This window comes from Euleptes europaea, chromosome 11 (genome assembly GCF_029931775.1).
Source record: "Euleptes europaea isolate rEulEur1 chromosome 11, rEulEur1.hap1, whole genome shotgun sequence".
NCBI classification, from domain to species: domain Eukaryota; kingdom Metazoa; phylum Chordata; class Lepidosauria; order Squamata; family Sphaerodactylidae; genus Euleptes; species Euleptes europaea.
In genome coordinates, this window is record NC_079322.1 from 74,031,171 (window position 1) to 74,048,688 (window position 17,518).

Here is a 17,518-nt window from a genome sequence, read left to right on the forward strand (position 1 = left end):
AGGGTGTCAAAATGGTCTGCATAGCAGGGCGGGGTGAGTAGGAAAGGGGTTAAGTCGACTCGCTGAAATAACATCAAGCTTTTAAATTTTTTTGGCATGTTTTAAGAAAAAAAGCTGATCCTGTAAAACGTGTCCGTTTATGAAATTCGTTAAAACAGTCCCATTCAAAATAGCTTCTTTAATTGTTTTTTTTCTTTTTTAATAAAAAAGTAGTTCTATCACCTCACGGCATCAATATTCCCAAGATGGGGTAGCGTCAACCCATGATTGTCCTTCACGTACAGCAGGTAAGAGGAAGATCGAGAGTAGCACGACTCTTGGTGGGAGTGGCCTCCTCGCCGCTGCGTGAGACCGCGTGTCCCTGGGGTGGCTGCGGAGGAGCTGCGAGTCCAGCTGGGTCGGCTACCTGTTGCAAAGTTTATGAAGCATCGTATAGACTTCCTCCTCTTTGCTTAGTCCTTCAAAGAAGGGAATAAGATCTAACAATTCTGTGTCTGTCATGTCATCAAACCAGGACTGCACAGGCACCTGAAATCAAAACAGAAATACAGGGAAATGCCTTGATGACAAGAAATGTCTTTAATAGGAAGTATCTGTACATGGTTGCTACAATTGATCTTATCTCTAGCGCTTCAGTTGGTGGGTAATGGTCCACCGTCAGGCCTGTTAATTCACACTCTGATCAGTTTTCTGATCCGAATTCTTAAACATCATATGCATGAGGGCTCCCCCCCAAAGAAATTCCAGGAGTACCTTTTATGCATCCCTAGTGAATCAGGGAGCTTCTGAGTCCCTCCCCCTGAAAACGCAACCTTGTTGCAGTTTACTTGGAAGGGGTGGGTCAGCTCTTAAAGGGACTGCTCCCTGTCTGTGCATGTGCTTTTGCAAAGCTGGGTATTCCTCCCCTCCTTTCATCAACAGCTCCCTGCCAGCCTCTCTTCGGTTGGTGTCTTCCAGCGCATTTCATGAAAGTTTCACTCCCTCTTTTGTGCTTCGCTTTGAGGGAAAGGATTGGACGGGAGGGACAGACATGTGGAAGGGAGAAGCCAGAATGGGTGTGGGGAGAGAAATCCAAAGTTAGGACTATACATGGAAAAGGCGGGGATTTGCCTCGCTCTTGCCTTGAAGTAGAATTTAAATTTGTTATAAAACAGCATCCTAGACCTGTGGAGAAAGAACGAGGCGGGAGCAAAGGGACTTCTAAAGGTTGGTAAACAAGGCGGGAATGAAGTGACTTCTAAAGGGTGGTAAAACCTTATAATAATGCAAAGGAAGCCTCGAAGAGGTCCAGCAGGGATTGTAAGCTAAATACCCCTGTATAAATGGCCAATGTCTTACGTGTATGTGTGTTAAGTGCCCTCAAGTCACTTCTGACCTATGGGGACCCTATGAGTGAATGACCTCCAAAACATCCTATAATTAACAGCCTTGCTCAGGTCTGGCAAACCGAGGGCCGTGGGTTCCTTGATTGAGTCAATCCATCTCATATTTGGTCTTGCTCTTTTTCCTCCACCTTTGACTTTTCCTAGCATTCTTGTCTTTTCCAGTGACTCTTGTCTGTGACCGATGTGACCCAAGGACAATAGCCTCAGTGTAATATCCTTACAGTTTTTGTACCCATCCTCCCTCCCCCACCCCCGCCCCTCAAGTAGATTTCATTCACTGGTTTAAGAACTAACTATTTGGGATGGTCTCTATGGTTTCTGTTGAACAGTTGGTACGTTACATAAGACAGGCCAGATGCTCCACAATTTCAGCAGTTTCTATAGAATTCCAGCTTCCATTCAAGAAAAAAAAAATTCTAACTCTTCAGGGCAGCATGTTTTAAAAAACCAAATACCTATAAATGCGAGAAATGAATTTTCTTCACCCCCCTTCAATCCTCATGCTTTAATGTTTTAAGGGTATTCTAATTGGGCGCATGCAAAAAAAAAGAAAAAAAAAGTCCAGGCCACAGACAATGAGAAAAGTCAGGCCTAGCGTTTAGCACCCAGGTTGTTGGAGAAAGTAAGAAGCAGGATTCTCTTTCTTCTAAGTGTGACACAGGTTGAGTATCCACCAGAAGTGGTCCGTATTTCGGATCTTTTCCTATATTGGAATATTTTGGAATTTTTGCATATACACAATGAGATATCTTGGGGATGGGACCCAAACTCATTTATGTTTTATATACACTTTATACACATGGCCTGAATGTAATTTAAAACAATACTTTTTAATAATTTTGTGTACATTGAACCATCAGAAAGCAAAGGTGTAACCATCTCACCAGAATACCTGAATCAACTGTTGAACAAGAGCAACAACAAATAAACTAACCACGGCAGGCTTTCAATCTCCACCTATGATGCAGTGTACACTGTATGTTATTTTTTTAGGTGAGAGGAGACACTGAAAGCAGGCAGCAGGGATCTGCCTGCCTGCACACCGGCTCGAAGGGTCTGGTTTTCGCATCAGTCCGGATATGGAATGTCCAGATAAGGGATACTCTACCTGTACTGTGCATAAGACTCTGGATGCATCCCTTTTACCCCACCCTCTTCCTCAATTTGATAAACAGCCTGGCAGGGCGAAGCTCTTGAACCTTCGTCAATGCTACAGCTCAGCTTTGGAAGACACATGACAGCAATAAAGAAGATGCAGTGACAAAAAAAGCTAATGTGATCTTGGGAGGCATCATAAGAGGCATAACATCCAAATCACAAGATGTCATAGTTCCACTGAACACTGCATTGCTCAGGCCAGGGCCTGGAGATCAAGCCCTATGAGGAAAGGCTGAGGGAGTTGGGAATGTTTAGTTTGGAGAAGGGGAGGTTGAGGGGGGAAAGGATTGCTCTCATTAAGTATCTGAAGGGCTGTTACTTAGAGGAGGGCAAGGAGCTGTTCCTGTTGGCAGCAGAGGATAAGACTTGCAATAATGGGTCGAAATTACAGGAGGAAAGGTACTGCCTGGATAGTAGGAAAACGTTTTTACAGTAAGAGTTGTTTGACAATGGAATCAGCTACCCAGGGAGGTGGTGACCTCCCCCTCACTGGCAGTCTTTAAACAGAGGCTAGACAAGAGCTTGTCAGGGATGCTCTAGGCTGATCCTGCGTTAAGAAGGAGGGTTGAACTAGATGGCCTGTATGGCCCCTTCCAACTCTAAGCCTGGCTGTGAGGAATGGCAGGCGTGAGGAGGAGAGCAGACTACCCCACTGCGAGCAGGATGTCTCCTCCCATGGGCACACGCAGGCCTCCTTCTCTCTCCCCAGTCTTTCTGCATTCTGCAAACATCTCTGCTTTTAAATCCCTACCAACTCATATGGATAATAGTTCTGGGTTATCTATAGTTAACAGGATGTGGTTATCCCCAAGGGGAAGACTCCGTTTTAACAGCAACGATTTATTGTTCAAATATCTTCACGATTTGGGGGACAGTGTGCACATAAAAGGGTGCGGAATTCTCGACATCAATGCACATTAGGGAGGGGCCGTGGCTCAGTGGTAGAGCATCTGCTTGGCATGCAGAAGGTCCCAGGTTCAATACCTGGCATCTCCAGTTAAAGGGACTAGGAAAGTAGGTGATGTGAAAGACCTCTGCCAGAGAACCTGAAGAGACACTACTGGTCTAAGTAGACAATACTGACTTTGACGGACCAAGGGCCTGACTCAGTATCAGGCAGCTTCATGTGTTCGGGGAGGGGCCGTGGCTCAATGGTAGAGCACCTGCTTGTCATGCAGAAGGTCGCAGGTTCAACCCCCAGCATCTCGTTAAAGGAACGAGGCAAGTAGGTGATGTGAAAGACGTCTGGCTGAGACCCTGAAGAGCTGCTCCCAGTCTTAGACAATACTAATTTTGACGGACCAAGGGTCTGATTCAGTATAAGGCAGCATCATGTGTTCACATCCAGCAAAAAAACCTTTTCACGAGTACTGACCGAGGTCTGATTTAAAACATGATGCTGGTCAGTTCCAAGAGTTTTCCCACAGGACTTTTCACAGGCTCAACGTCTCATTTCGCCTGTGGTCAGTTAGCGCAGCAGCATTACATCCACAAAGGCTACGGCTCTCTGGTGTGCCAACTCAACTGCTCTGTGCAGGTTGTGGCACAGTTTTAAAAATACCCTGAGACTGCGAAAAGTCACACAGGGAAGCTCTCTTTTGCCTCGCCAGCACCACATTTAAATCAGGCTCGGTCAGCACTGAAAATCCAGAACGAACCTGTTCATCACCCTCGCCTCCTTAGGAGCAGAAGGGAAACGCTGACGCCACAGAGGATGTGTCCTACCTTTGCCTTTGAGTATTACCTACCACTTCTCAATGTGGATATTAATACACTGCATCTTACACTGACAGGTGTGAGCACTTTCAGTAAGCACCTGAACACGCAATCCCAGAAAACCCCCCCACAGAATTACTCTATGTGCTGAAATTGCTGTTACTCACTGCATTTTCAGGATGGAAGATGTAAGACGCAGGGGAGTTGTCAACTATAATAACTTTGCTCAGCTCTCGCCCCAGGCGGCTGAGGTCCTTCACGTAATTTCCTCGGTGGAAAACACAGGATTCTCTGAAGAGTCGGGCCCTGAACACGCCCCAGCGATCCAGCAAGTCTGCCACTGGGTCTGCGTACTTCGATAAAGAAGGTAAGTGGTTAAGACACAGCGTACAACTTCGATTTTGCCCCAGAAATCAGAACACCTTTGCAGTGTAGGCATTATTCCCCCCCCAATTACAGACAAAAGTACAGCGATAGTTTTGTTAAGCTCCTGCACAGGCTGAACACAGGACCTTCCACAGGTTTGAGAGGGATGGGAGGCACCCTGCTTCCCTCCCGTCTCTGTGAAGAAGCTTTTCGAAGCTCTAAAGACCTAAAACAAGTGGTAAGTAACAAGTCTGCAATTCGCTTTTGTGAGATGCTACGAAACCTCCTAGAAGAAGAAGAAGAAGAAGAAGAAGAAGAGTTGGTTTTTATGTGCCGACTTTCTCTACCATTTAAGGGAGAATCAAACCGGCTTACAATCACCTTCCCTTCCCCTCCCCACAACAGACACCCTGTCAGGTAGGTGGGGCTGAGAGAGCTCTATCAGAGCTGTAACTAGCCCAAGGTCACCCAGCTGGCTTCATGTAGAGGAGGGGGGAAACAAATCCAGTTCACCAGATTAGCCTCCACCGCTCATGCGAAGGAGTGGGGAATCGAACCTGGTTCTCCAGATCAGAGTCCACCGCTCCAAACCACCACTACACTATGCTGGCAGAGGCAGTGACTGGAATGCAGATATGCGCAACGGCCATAATGAACATGTTTTTTTAAAAAAACAACATTACCACCACACACTACAACTTGGTCATTTAGAAGACGTTCATGAGTCACCACGGTTAGCGAACAAGTGAAGGTACCATGGGGTCAGCACAAGTTGAGTAGTAAGCACGTATGTAGATTCCCTGATATTTAATGGCCAGGTTTATGAAGGAGGGTTGAAGTTGGAAAAGGAACCTTCTGACTCAGTCACCCTTTATGGTACGATGTTTAACTGAATGGAGGAGTATGAAAGGGAAGTAATCACACTGGAACTGAAAAGGAGAATGAATTTTTCTGAGTCCAGTAGCACTTTAAAGACTAACAGAATGTATTCCAGCATAATCTCTTGAATGTCTGAGCTTGCTTCAGTGGATGTGTAGAGTCCATCCCAAGCAGCTAAATTTATAGAGTTAGAATAACAGAGGGGTGGGGGTGGGAGATGCTACAATGTGAGGCCCATTCTGGTTTTACACTGCATTCTCTTGCATGAGTTGTAGCGCGATGCCCCTTGTATAATCTTAGGAGCAGAAATGAGACGCCCTTCTGATCTCACTCCATCTCTGAGGAATGACCATTTCAAACAGGCTCTGATGCCACTTCTAGTCTAAGTGAGGATGTCAGACGAACATGCCAACATTGTTGGTCCTTCACGCAAGAAGCAGATGATGAGGCACTTTATAATGACTATTGGCACACTACCAGGAGCAAAAGAATGTCTGATACAGACATGTGTCTGTTGCCCTGGGCTTTCTAAACAAGTCCTGAATAATCTTTGGAGGGGAATTTAAATATTTATGTCCCTCTTGGTGAAGCTAACCCTAGGCTCTCAAAGTGGTCAGTCGCATTAAAAAAACCATAAAACTGCGACACACTCTACAGTCATGTTACAAATTCGACAATGTCGCAAGGCAGACAGTTAGCAGCCTGGGTACCAAAGATCTTCCTGAAGAGGAAATGACAAACAGATCTTCACTTCTGCTGAAGGTGAACCCTTCCATCTTGACCAATCTCTCCATCCTGACCAATGTTTTAATTGTGGTTTTTTTTGGTCTTTGTGTGTATTTTAGCTCCTTTTTAATTGTTTGAATGATGCGTGCTTTTGGGGGGTGGTTTTAAAATGTGATTTTCACCACACACATTAGCCGCCTTGGTGGCCCTTGTAAGGGCAGAAAAGCGTGATATAAATTTTGTAAAACAAAATCAAATAAATGGGATTGTCTTAAGATAGAGCAAATCATGACATATGCTTTCATGGGTTTAGATTAAAATAAGTCAAGGATATGGAAAGCTATAATTTTGGGCTACGTGTAAAGAAGAATACTGGTTTCCCTCGGTAGAAAGGTCATCCACTAGCTCACGAAAGCACTTCTCTGTAAAGTGGAAAGCCCCGCCCTCAAGTCTCCTGAATCACTGAAGCCCCCACCATGTCAGAAGGGGGCTTGGCAGGCAGCATGAGAGGGAATTGTGGTGACCACTCTTCGGGCATCATTGTAACACTACTGGAGGAAGAGGGAGGAATGAACTAATCCTATCTTCCTCATCCCAAATGTTGGGAGTGGATGCAGCCCCCATAAATGCACTGTACAGTTATTACAAGGGGGCCCCAGAGTATTTGCCTAGAAACAAAAGGTACTTGGATCAGTCTTAACCACAGCCCACATCAATAAAAAATATATTCTTTAGTGACAATGTTTTGAACTGCAAACTGCTTCAATGACAATGTTTAGAGCTGTAAACTGCTTCAATGACAATGTTTCGAACTGTAAACGGCTTGAATGACAATGTTTCGAATTGTAAATGGCTTGAATGACAATGTTTCGAACTGTAAACCGCTTTAATGACAATGTTTCGAATTGTAAACTGCTGTGGGTGCGGAGCTGGAAAAAGTGGTTATCAAACACAAGACTCAAAGTTTACGCTTGCCTCCCTGCCAGCCAGCGCCCCACCCCGTAAACTTGGCCCAGTGGAACTGGATTACCTGAAGACAGGAAATGGAACGTCTGCTTTGCAGAAGCGCTGTTTATGTGCGCCCCGTGCCTGTTGTAAGCAAGACACTCTCTTCTCTAATGACTCAGGAGGTACATTGTCTAGCTGCAGATAGCCTGCTTGAGCTCTCCATCTGCTAAGAGAGACAGGCTTTTTCCGAGCCCTGATTTCCTCCAACGTTAGCAAAAACTGTGACTTCGTTCTCTACCAAAGAAAACATTCAGATTCATTTCTGCTGCTGTCTTGCATGTCTAAAGTCAGCACTACAATCACCACTGAAAACATCACAAGACTAAGACGGCTACATCTACTGTGGAACTTGCTAGCAGCAGCGCTAGGTCTACGACAGCTCACAGGGCACAAAAATATCGACCCCCGCCTCCCCTCCAAATATCACATATGTTGGTACCGTCATCAAGCTTTACAAACACTATAAAGGTAAAGGTCCCCTGTGCAAGCACTGGGTCATTCCTGACCTCTGGGGTGACGTCACATCCCGACGTTTACTAGGCAGACTTTGTTTATGGGGTAGTTTGCCAGTGCCTTCCCTAGCCATCTTCCCTTTACCCCCAGCAAGCTGGATACTCATTTTACCAACCTCGGAAGGATGGAAGGCTGAGTCAACCTTGACCCGGCTACCTGAAACTGACTCCCGTTGGGATCGAACTCTGGTCGTGAGCAGAGCTTGGACTGCAGTACTGCAGCTTACCACTCTGTGCTACAGGGTTCATTACAAACACTAAACATAAATAATAAAATGTCTTTTGTTTAAGGATGCTCCGCATACTTTTAAAAGTTCGATCAAGTAGTATTAATAAGAGATGCTGCCATTGCAAGGCAATGAATGTATTTTACCAGCTTTTATAGACTGCCTTATGTAATAAGCTATTTATTCCCATTCTTTCCTGCCCCTCTAAACCATGGTAACCAAAGCCTTTCAGTATTGGAATCACAAGCAAAAACATGGAGGCTACATCAGGAGATGGGCCCATATGTGATATTGTTACCATGGAAACACTTACCCACACACTAGCAGACAAAAGTACACACTGCCAGATAAAGAAGCAGAAGAAGGGGGGGGGGAGGAGGAGATTAAGATAATTATTTTCTCCGTCTTTGATTCTTCCTGTAAAGAAAGCCTGACTAAGAGGTCCTTGAACGACACTTCAGGCAATGCAAAAAAAAAAAAAAGACTACCTATGTCAGAGAGACACGATTTCGATGCACAGAGCTGTTCCGAGGCCCATTCGTTCCTAGGTCTATGAATCTTCTGATGCTCTAGGAGTTTGCTCCCCAATTCTGATGACTGATTCTGCAACACAATCTTGGCTTGGTTCAGACACAATGGGAAACCATGGTTCACCTCTACATGAACGAGCCTGGGTGTGTGTGTGTCCTCAGATTAATGTGCTCAGTCCTTCCCCTATCCTTGTGTACAGTTATCCAATCACAGAGTTCCAGTGCAGAGGCCCATACGTTGCTGTGACCTCTGGACCAGCAAACTAAGGAGGCTGGATTCCACAGATCCAGTCTACTAGTAGAGGCGCTTTCCTCTGACAGAAGTAGTCTTCCCCTATTCCACAAAGGGTGGGAGAGGGGTAAGCTCAGTGATAGAGCATCTGCTTGGCATGCAGAAGGTCCCAGGTTCAATCCCCGACATCTCCAGTTAAAGAAGAAGAAAAAGAGTTGATTTTATATGCCGACTTTCTCTACCACTTAAGGGAGAATCAAACCGGCTTACAATCGCCTTTCTTACCCCTGCCCACAACAGACACCCTGTGAGGTAGGTGGGGCTGAGAGAGCTCTAAGAGAACTGTTACCCAGGTTACCCAGCTGGCTGCATGTGGAGGAGTGGGGCAACCAACCTGGTTCACTAGATTAACATCCACTGCTCATGTGGAGGAGTGGGGAATCAAACCCGGTTCTCCAGATTAGAGTCCACCACTCTTAACCACTACACCACGCTACTAGGCAATTAGGTGATGGGAAAGACCTCTGCCTGAGACCCCTGAGAGCCGATGCCGGTCTGTATAGGCAATACTGACTTTGTTGGACCAAGAGTCTGATTCAGTATAAGGCAGCTTCATGTGTTCGCTGGTGGAAAGTGCCTCCACTATTAGAATGAATACATGGGATCCAACCCCACCGTTTATACTTTCCCTGCAAACTCGGATTCCAAAACGAGAATAAACCGTGGTTTGGAATCTGGGTTTACAGTGGGAGTGCAAACTACACATTTTTGCTTGTTCAGATATAAAGGCAGGGAGGAGGAAGGAAGCTCAAAGATCTCCCTGGCCAGTTCATACAGCACAGTTGCTCTCAGCTGAGCCTGCATCTCCATCCTGCTAAGTAACAAAGATTTTCCCCCTTCATGTCAGAACCAGCCATTCTAAAGCCCTGAAAGCCTAAGCTTGCTCTAGTCTGCCTTGGGGCACCTAAAGGGAAGCAAACCTACCAAGACAAAGAGAGACACTCAGCAACCTTACCTTTGCTAGACTGGCTGTGAATAGAACACATTCATAGATCTCTCCCATCCGCTGGAGGAACTCATCCACATGCGGTCGTTTTAATACATAAACCTGGAAGAAGCGGAGGGTGGAAAAGAGACGCAGGTGAGTGTGAGCAACAGCTAAGCAATCAGCACTGAGGAATCATTATAACTGGAGAATGTGGCAATAACAATAATAATTTATTAGATTTGTATCTGCCCTCTATATCGGCCAAGGTCGGGCTCAGGGTGGGTAACAACATAATGTATTACAACATAATAAAACATCGATACATACAAGGACAAGAGAAGACACTGGAAAAGACAGTCATGCTAGGAAAAGTTGAGGGCAGCAGGAAAAGAGGAAGACCCAACAAGAGATGGATTGACTCAAGGAAGCTACAGCTCTCAATTTGCAAGATCTGAGCAAGGCTGTCAAAGATAGGACATTTTGGAGGACTTTCAGTCATAGGGTCACCATGACTCGGAAGTGACTTGACGGCACTTAACACACACACACACACACACAGACACACACACACACACACAAATAATTAAAATCAACAATCCAAGATTGTTGGCTTCTGGGTAAGGGCTCTCAAGGGGCCGGATCTGGCCCGCGGGCCTTACGCTTGACAAGCCCAGTCTAGCAGAACCACCCCTCTTCTCCCCATCTACTGGTGAGCCCGTGGCACGCACCAAGGGCGGAAAATTCTTCAGCAGTGGTCACTAGGGAAAACGAACGAGGCAATGATCCCTGTGCGCACCACAACTATGAACATGTCCATCATTTTCAGAATACATTTTCAGATCAGACAGCATGGGGGTTTAAGATTAATGAGATCTCACTTCATCTAACCTAACCCTCTAATATGGCAAAATTGCCCTTTCGAGCATCTTCCTGGCTTCTGATATAAGAACTGCAGGATCCTGACACTTCATATCAAGTTTTGTCCCAATGGATGCTGGGAAAAAATACATGTTAGTATTAACTTGCCCAATTACTCCAATACAATAATATTTAAGATGGTGTTACAGCTGAAAATTCAAATCCGGAGGAAGAGGAGGAAGAAGAGTTGGTTTTTACATGCTGACTTTCTCTACCACTTAAAGCAGAATCAAACTGGCTTACGATCACCTTCCCTTCCCCTCCCCACAACAGATACCCTGTGAGGTAGGTGAGGCTGAGACAGCTCTAAGAGAGCTGTGACTAGCCCAAAGTCACCCAGCTGGCTTCGTGTGGAGGAGTGGGGAAACAAATCCAGTTCACCAGATTAGCATCCACCGCTCATGTGGAGGAGTGGGGAATTGAACCCAGTTCTCCAGATCAGAGTCTACCACTCCAAACCACCACTCTTAATCACTACACCACACTGTCTCCTTTTTATTACAATGCATATACCAGTGTAACATCTATTCTTGTGCCTAATCTTCGTCGCAAAACGTTAATTCCTTCTGAAAAACGATTTAAAGAGTAGATAAATGCATTCTTAGCACTTGTTACAAGTCCTCTTGCTGTAAGGAGAAAATGTGCAGCCTTTCAAGTCTTCTGGAGTCCTGTTCACTGTGTTGTGGCTCCCTCCCAGCACAAGTAATTAAGGATAGGCCATTACGAATGCACACAGCCTATCCTGGATTACTTGAACTAGGTCACAGCCCCTTCCAGAAGTGCTGTTCGAGTAATGGCCCTTCAAAAGAATATATGCCAAATGTTACGACACACTACAGTAATGCACACAACTTTTAAATCAAGTATTACATAACAACATAAGAAGAGCCATGTTGGATCACACCAAGGCCCATCAAGTCCAGCAGTCTGTTCACAGTGGCCAACCAGGCGCCTCTAGAAAGCCCACAAACAAGACTACTGCAGCAGCATTCTCCTGCCTGTGTTCACAACACCTAATATAATAGGTATGCTCCTCTGATACTGGAGAGAATAGGTATGCATCATGACTAGTATCCATTTTTACTAGTAGCCATGAATACCCCTCTCCTCCATGAACATGCGCACTCCCCTCTTAAAGCCTTCCAAGTTGGCAGCCATCCTGGGGCAGGGAGTTCCACAATTTAACTAGGCGTTGTAAGAAGATCCTTGGACAGTACTGAACACCTATTTATTTAAACAGAATCATGAAGGATCACCGTAAGTTGGTTGCAACTTGATGGCACATTATTATTATTATTATTCTCAAGTCCAATCTGTTAGAGAAACAAATTTTTTATACATTTTATCCGTTACGGCTTCCCTCACAGAATTCTGGGAGTTATACTTCAGCGAAATATTTAAGAATTACAGATTCCTTGCCAACTCCTTACAAGTGTAATTCCAGTGATTCCCTAGGACAGAACAACTGAGACTGATTTCCAAAGAATATGATACCGTGTAGAACTAAAGAACTTAAGAAGGTGATGCAATATCTTACAGGGAGAGCTTGAACACAGACATTTGCCTTTAAGATTCTGACAAGTAAAATGCATTAATCAACTGTGCAAAAAAAAAAAAAAAGATAGATATGATCTCAAAAACAAGCGACGTGAAATTAAGGTGAGTGTCACGCCAAACTGCAACACAGGAATGCAACCTAACTGCATGACTGAGCTTTTCTTTTTTGAATGGCAGAAATAAATATATTCATTGGCTCAAATTCAGATTCTGTTACGCTGCACTGCTTCAAGCACTAACATGCTCCTTGAAAGGACGGTCGCCACGAAATCAGAATTAGAAAAGCATTTGATGAAGAGAGCGCAAAGGAAAACAGGTTGACCGAAAAAGGAATTAAATTAATTCGTAAGCATTTGTTGTTGCGACAAAAACTGTTTTGACACACGCTCATACCCTAGAGTCCTTCAGAAGATCTGGCTTTTTGTCTGCCACGCACGGCCAAGACAGAGGTTTTAGAAAACAAAGTTGCACGAATCAGTTTCTCACACAAGACTGCACACGCTGAAAGTCTTAATGAAATCACACAATTACATGTGATGTAGCAAGTCAACTGGTCTTTGGAGCTACTGGATGCTATTTCCCACCCACCCCAGCTAAAACGTTGTTCTTTTTAAAGAGAAATTTAAAAAGATTCCACATTCGCAAAGGCTCTGTCCCTGTAGTAGTGAAGAACTGGAAACACTGGAACATGTCCTTCTCAGGTGTAGTTATTATAATGAGGACTGGGTGAAGTTTCTAGGCCCTTTGTTGAGAAACAGTACTGGATATCCTGAATCCTATAGAGTCATTATCCTCTTTAAGGATGATTTTCCACAGGTAACAAAGCTGGTGGCCAAATTTTGTAAAATAATATATGATTTCTGGAAATTTAAACAGCAATGAAAAGTTGTTGGCCATTTTGGCTGCCTAAATTTACACTCTTCATTAGTTTTAATTATTTTGAAGATATATCAATATTTTGTATAGTGTTTAACCAAAATGTATCGGTTTTTATATTGTTGAAATGGGTAAGGTAATGCAATTTTTCTAAATTTATATGTTTGGTCCAACGACCGTAATAAATTGAATTGGCTGGTACCCTACCATTTTGCTCAGCACTGATTGAAGCCTTCCTCCACCTAAGGAGTTTCGCTGAGCAGACTGATACAAGCCAGTATCGGTTTAAAAATCCACACAGATCTTGAGGTGTCCAACCTTTCCAGAGGTGAGAATCAACCAGTCACCACAGTGAACATGGTCGCATAAAAATTACTTCCCTACTGCACTCTGGACTGCATTTGGTGGATCCCCCCTGGCTTCGGGCCTCATGGCGTAGGTAGGACAACCACTTTTTGGCAAATTGTTTCGCGTGGAGAACAGACGACAAATAGGGCAACCATGCTCACCTGATGTATAGTTCCATCGATTTCAACGGGAACAATGAAGTCAGCGTTGCTGATTGGCTGGGGGAGGGGGGAGAAAAAAACGAGACCTTCTTTAGAAAACAAGCACAATTCATACAATTACAAGCACAAGACATGAACCAAAGGAAAACACTGAGGTCAACACCCCCCAACCCGAAGCCTGCAAAACTGTGAGGTTAACAACCGCCACTTTCAGTATCAAGGAAAAGCAGCAAATGAAGATTTTAAATAAATATAAATATGCTGGCACAGAAAAACTCTTTCAAGATAATCAAAGAGCCGATCTTTCCTAACCAAAGAACTGGAAAATTATCCTGCTCAAAGACTACCTCCTTCCCAACTTATTTATTTATTAAAACATTTCTATCCCACCTTCCCTTATGGTTCAAGGAGGCTTACAATAATATTCAAAAACATTTTCTGTTAAAACCAAAAATAAAGTAGCCAACCCCAAATCTCCCCCCTCTCAAAAGACGCTGTTCAAACCCCCTCAGAAGCCCTGCAAACAGGTAGATTTTGCAGCGCCTCCAGAAGATCTCCAAGGAAGGGGGAGGTCCCCTCACCTATTCAGGGAGTCCATTCCACAGAGCTGGAGCCACAAAGGAAAAGGCCCCGGATCTGGTCAATGCCAGACGGGCCACCTTAAGTGATAGAATAGCCAGCAGATGGCTACCTGACAACTGTAGTGGGCACACAGGGACATATGGAAGGAGACAATCCTTCAATCCATACCCCCCAGTTTATTGTGCAAACACATAGGAGCCTTGAGCTTTATGGCATGGAAACAGCAGCTTTCAACCCCCCCCCCTTCATGAGTTTGCAGTAACAAGGAAGGGCTGCCACCTACACCTGCTAAGCCAGGGGTGTCAAACATATGGCCTGGGACCTGGATCCAACCCCCTGGGAGCTCATATCCAGCCTGCGAGCTAGCAGAGGCAGCCACCCCCCCCCACTCCTGATCTGGGCTCACAAGGCATGGCCCGGCCCGACCAAGTTACATTTATGTCATATCAGACCCTCGTAACAAATGAGTTCGACACCCCTGCGCTAGACGGAGCGAGCCACAGCTCCTCTTCCTCTGTAGCAGAGCTGCTGTCGAAGGCCGGCTTCAGCCTGCTGCCTGGGTTAGCAGGGGGGAGACGGTCCCTTCCTCGGAATAAGGCTGCAACCCTATCAGCACGCCATGTGTGAAGCCCTTCTTCATCAGGGTGACTCCACCCAGTTGTCTTGACACTTCCGAGAGGATTTGCTTGCGGCTGATATTAATCTTGCAGAAAAATGGGAGTCTCTCGTTAACTGTGAAGCGACTTTTTCAAACAGGGTAGCCCAAACAAAGCATGCTCCCAGGAGGAGATACAGACTGTACCACCTGCTCCTGGGGCATTTAGGTTTTTTGGCAAAACCAATAAGCAAAGATGCATTTTTTGACTTGTTTGTATGGTGTTGTTCTGCCCCCAAGTCAGTCAAAGCAGCAAACAGTCCAGAACAAAACACACTTGCTGCTCTTCCTTTCCAAAAGGCTCTGAACAAATGGCCAGTAATTCCAGAAGTTCTCTTTTTAAATAGGAAAAGAGGAAGACTGACTTTTCCCAGAAGTCTCACAATTCTAATTCTGTATGTATGGAACAAAAGGCCTTAGAGAGCAATGGTATGACAGCTATGTAGATTTTGGGGTGGGGTTTTGTTTTGTTTTTAGGTTGAGCAGAACAGCCCTGGAAAACACTCACACTTCCCTGAATGGCAGAACCACAACACCCAAGAAGTCAAAACCACACACAGGGTCCATACACACAGGGCTTAACATAGGTTTTTGTTTTAGAAACTAACAACCACTCAGTGTTTTGGATCATACAAAGTGTGCTAAATAAAAAAAAAAACAACCTCCTACAAAAGCCTAGATAAAGGAACAGTTCAAAGGAGATAAGCACAAACCGCTCTATGGGAAAACCTCATCTCAGTCTTCACAGGAACTGCCAAAGTTACATTACATTTTATTCCTCCATCCTCTGGATGGGTAGAATCATTCACAATCCACCCCACAGATTTCGCTGTTGATCATACAGATAATCTGTGGCTCAAAGCCGTAGCATGTATTTATTTTTTTAACAAATGTATGCCGCCTCTCCAGGAACCTCCCTGAGGGTGGCTTACAAAATACATTTCTTAGAAGAAATTCCTGTTTCAAGAAGAGTGCTATAAAGAGTCTTAGCCAAGATATCACACTCCCAAGTATCTATTCTATGCTGCATTAACCAGTGATGTGAATTTCTATCTGTACTCATTTTTTCACGAGCATCTTTAAATCAAGCTTTACCACTACATCTTCATTCCACAGTCAAAGCTCAAGTGAATCTGTTTTTAAGGAATGCCAACAGAAGTCAGACAATTCACCATGGTCGTTTAATGCATGGGTACTTTCACTCATGTCCCCCACCCCTGGTCTGTCTTGGTTGTTCCTTGGAGTTATGCATGTGGTTTAGAGATGACCTCGCTGCCAGCCCTCACAAACCCTGGACCTTCCCGTTCACAGATGCATGTACGTTCCTTGAATTCCCATCACTTCATCAATCAAATTATCCAACACTCGACGGCTTAATGTACAAATTGGCTCTATTGAAAAGTACTGTTTGTGGGAGCTGAGAAGTTCTCTGTGATGATTATTCACAATGTGTAATTCGTCACTTGATGTTGCCGTTATCAGGTAACTAGTATGCGTATGAGATCCAGGTCTTAGCAGGCAAAACATCCGTCAAAGGATACTATACCACCCTTGACAATTATACCCCATACATACATTCTGGAAGTTTTATCAGCCGATCACAAAGCTTACTGAGTAGTATACATACCTTAAATGAACTGTGCACTAGTGTTTCGTCTAGATCAATGACTACACATTTCTTTCCATAATCTGATATTGTCATTTCTGGTAGGAGGTATTTAGCTGGTGGCTTAAACAGAAAACACAGGAACACTATGAGAGGCATCTCCCCACTTGGGCTGCAGCAGTAGTAATCAGCAACATACAGCAACAGAAAAATATGCTTGAACTAGCTATGGGTAGTTTAGGTAAAGGTAGTCCCCTGTGCAAGCACTAGGTCATTACTGACCCATGGGGTGAAGTCACATCACAACATTTACTAGGCAGACTGTTTTAATGTGGTGGTTTGCCACTGCCTTCGCCAGTCTTCTACACTTTACCCCGGGAAAGCTGGGTACTCATTTTACCGACCTCGGAAGGATGGAAGGCTGAGTCAACCTTGAGCCGGCTACCTGAAAGCGACTTCCATCGGGATCAAACAGTCATGAGCAGAGTTTTGACTGCAGTGCTGCAGCTTACCACTCTGTACCACGAGCGGTTTAGGTAGCACAAAACTGGAAGCTTCCTAAGTGACTACATGCATCAAATTGTTCGATCACATGCAGTCTCTCTATGGTGAACGATCTTCTGCAGAAACCCCCAAATCTCAGAAAGAGGTGGTCAGAGATACCACCTTAAAGATTTCCTTAAAGATTTCCGCAGGGCCTGTAAAACGGAGATATTCCACAAGGCCTATAGTTGGAGCAGCAACAGTTTATCATCAGAGCTGCCCCCCCTCTATGCTGTCATCAATTTACATTTGGGGGGCCTTGACTGCTCCTCCAGGCCCACTATGGCCTTACGCCCTTGTGAGGAGCACCCCTCGTTTTAATTATTCAATTGATTAGTAATTGGAAACCGGCTTTAAAAAAAATTTAAGTTTATTATTATGGTTTTATCATATCGTATGTTGTCTGATGACGTTAGCTGCCCTGAGCCCAGCCTCGGACAGAGGGTGGGATACAAATCGAAAAAATGAATAGATCAATAAATAAGTTTTAGTTAGTTTTTTTTTAATGTGTACATTTGAGCACATGGTGGGGGGTACGGCAAAAA

General features: G+C 44.6%; 1 protein-coding gene across 2 annotated transcripts in view; it reads right to left on the reverse strand.

Moving 5' to 3' along the window:
* Window positions 1-383: 383 nt before the first annotated feature.
* CTDSPL (CTD small phosphatase like) overlaps window positions 384-17,518 on the reverse strand; it is a 70,864-nt gene continuing 53,729 nt past the window's right edge. For both annotated transcript variants that reach the window (XM_056857501.1, XM_056857499.1), the window contains 5 exons: window positions 16,452-16,553; window positions 13,588-13,644; window positions 9,755-9,847; window positions 4,427-4,612; window positions 384-528 (listed from right to left, as the gene is read on the reverse strand). In XM_056857501.1, the coding sequence (XP_056713479.1) occupies window positions 403-528; window positions 4,427-4,612; window positions 9,755-9,847; window positions 13,588-13,644; window positions 16,452-16,553 (564 nt within the window). In that variant the 3' untranslated portion in view covers window positions 384-402. The remainder of the gene's footprint in view (window positions 529-4,426; window positions 4,613-9,754; window positions 9,848-13,587; window positions 13,645-16,451; window positions 16,554-17,518) is intronic.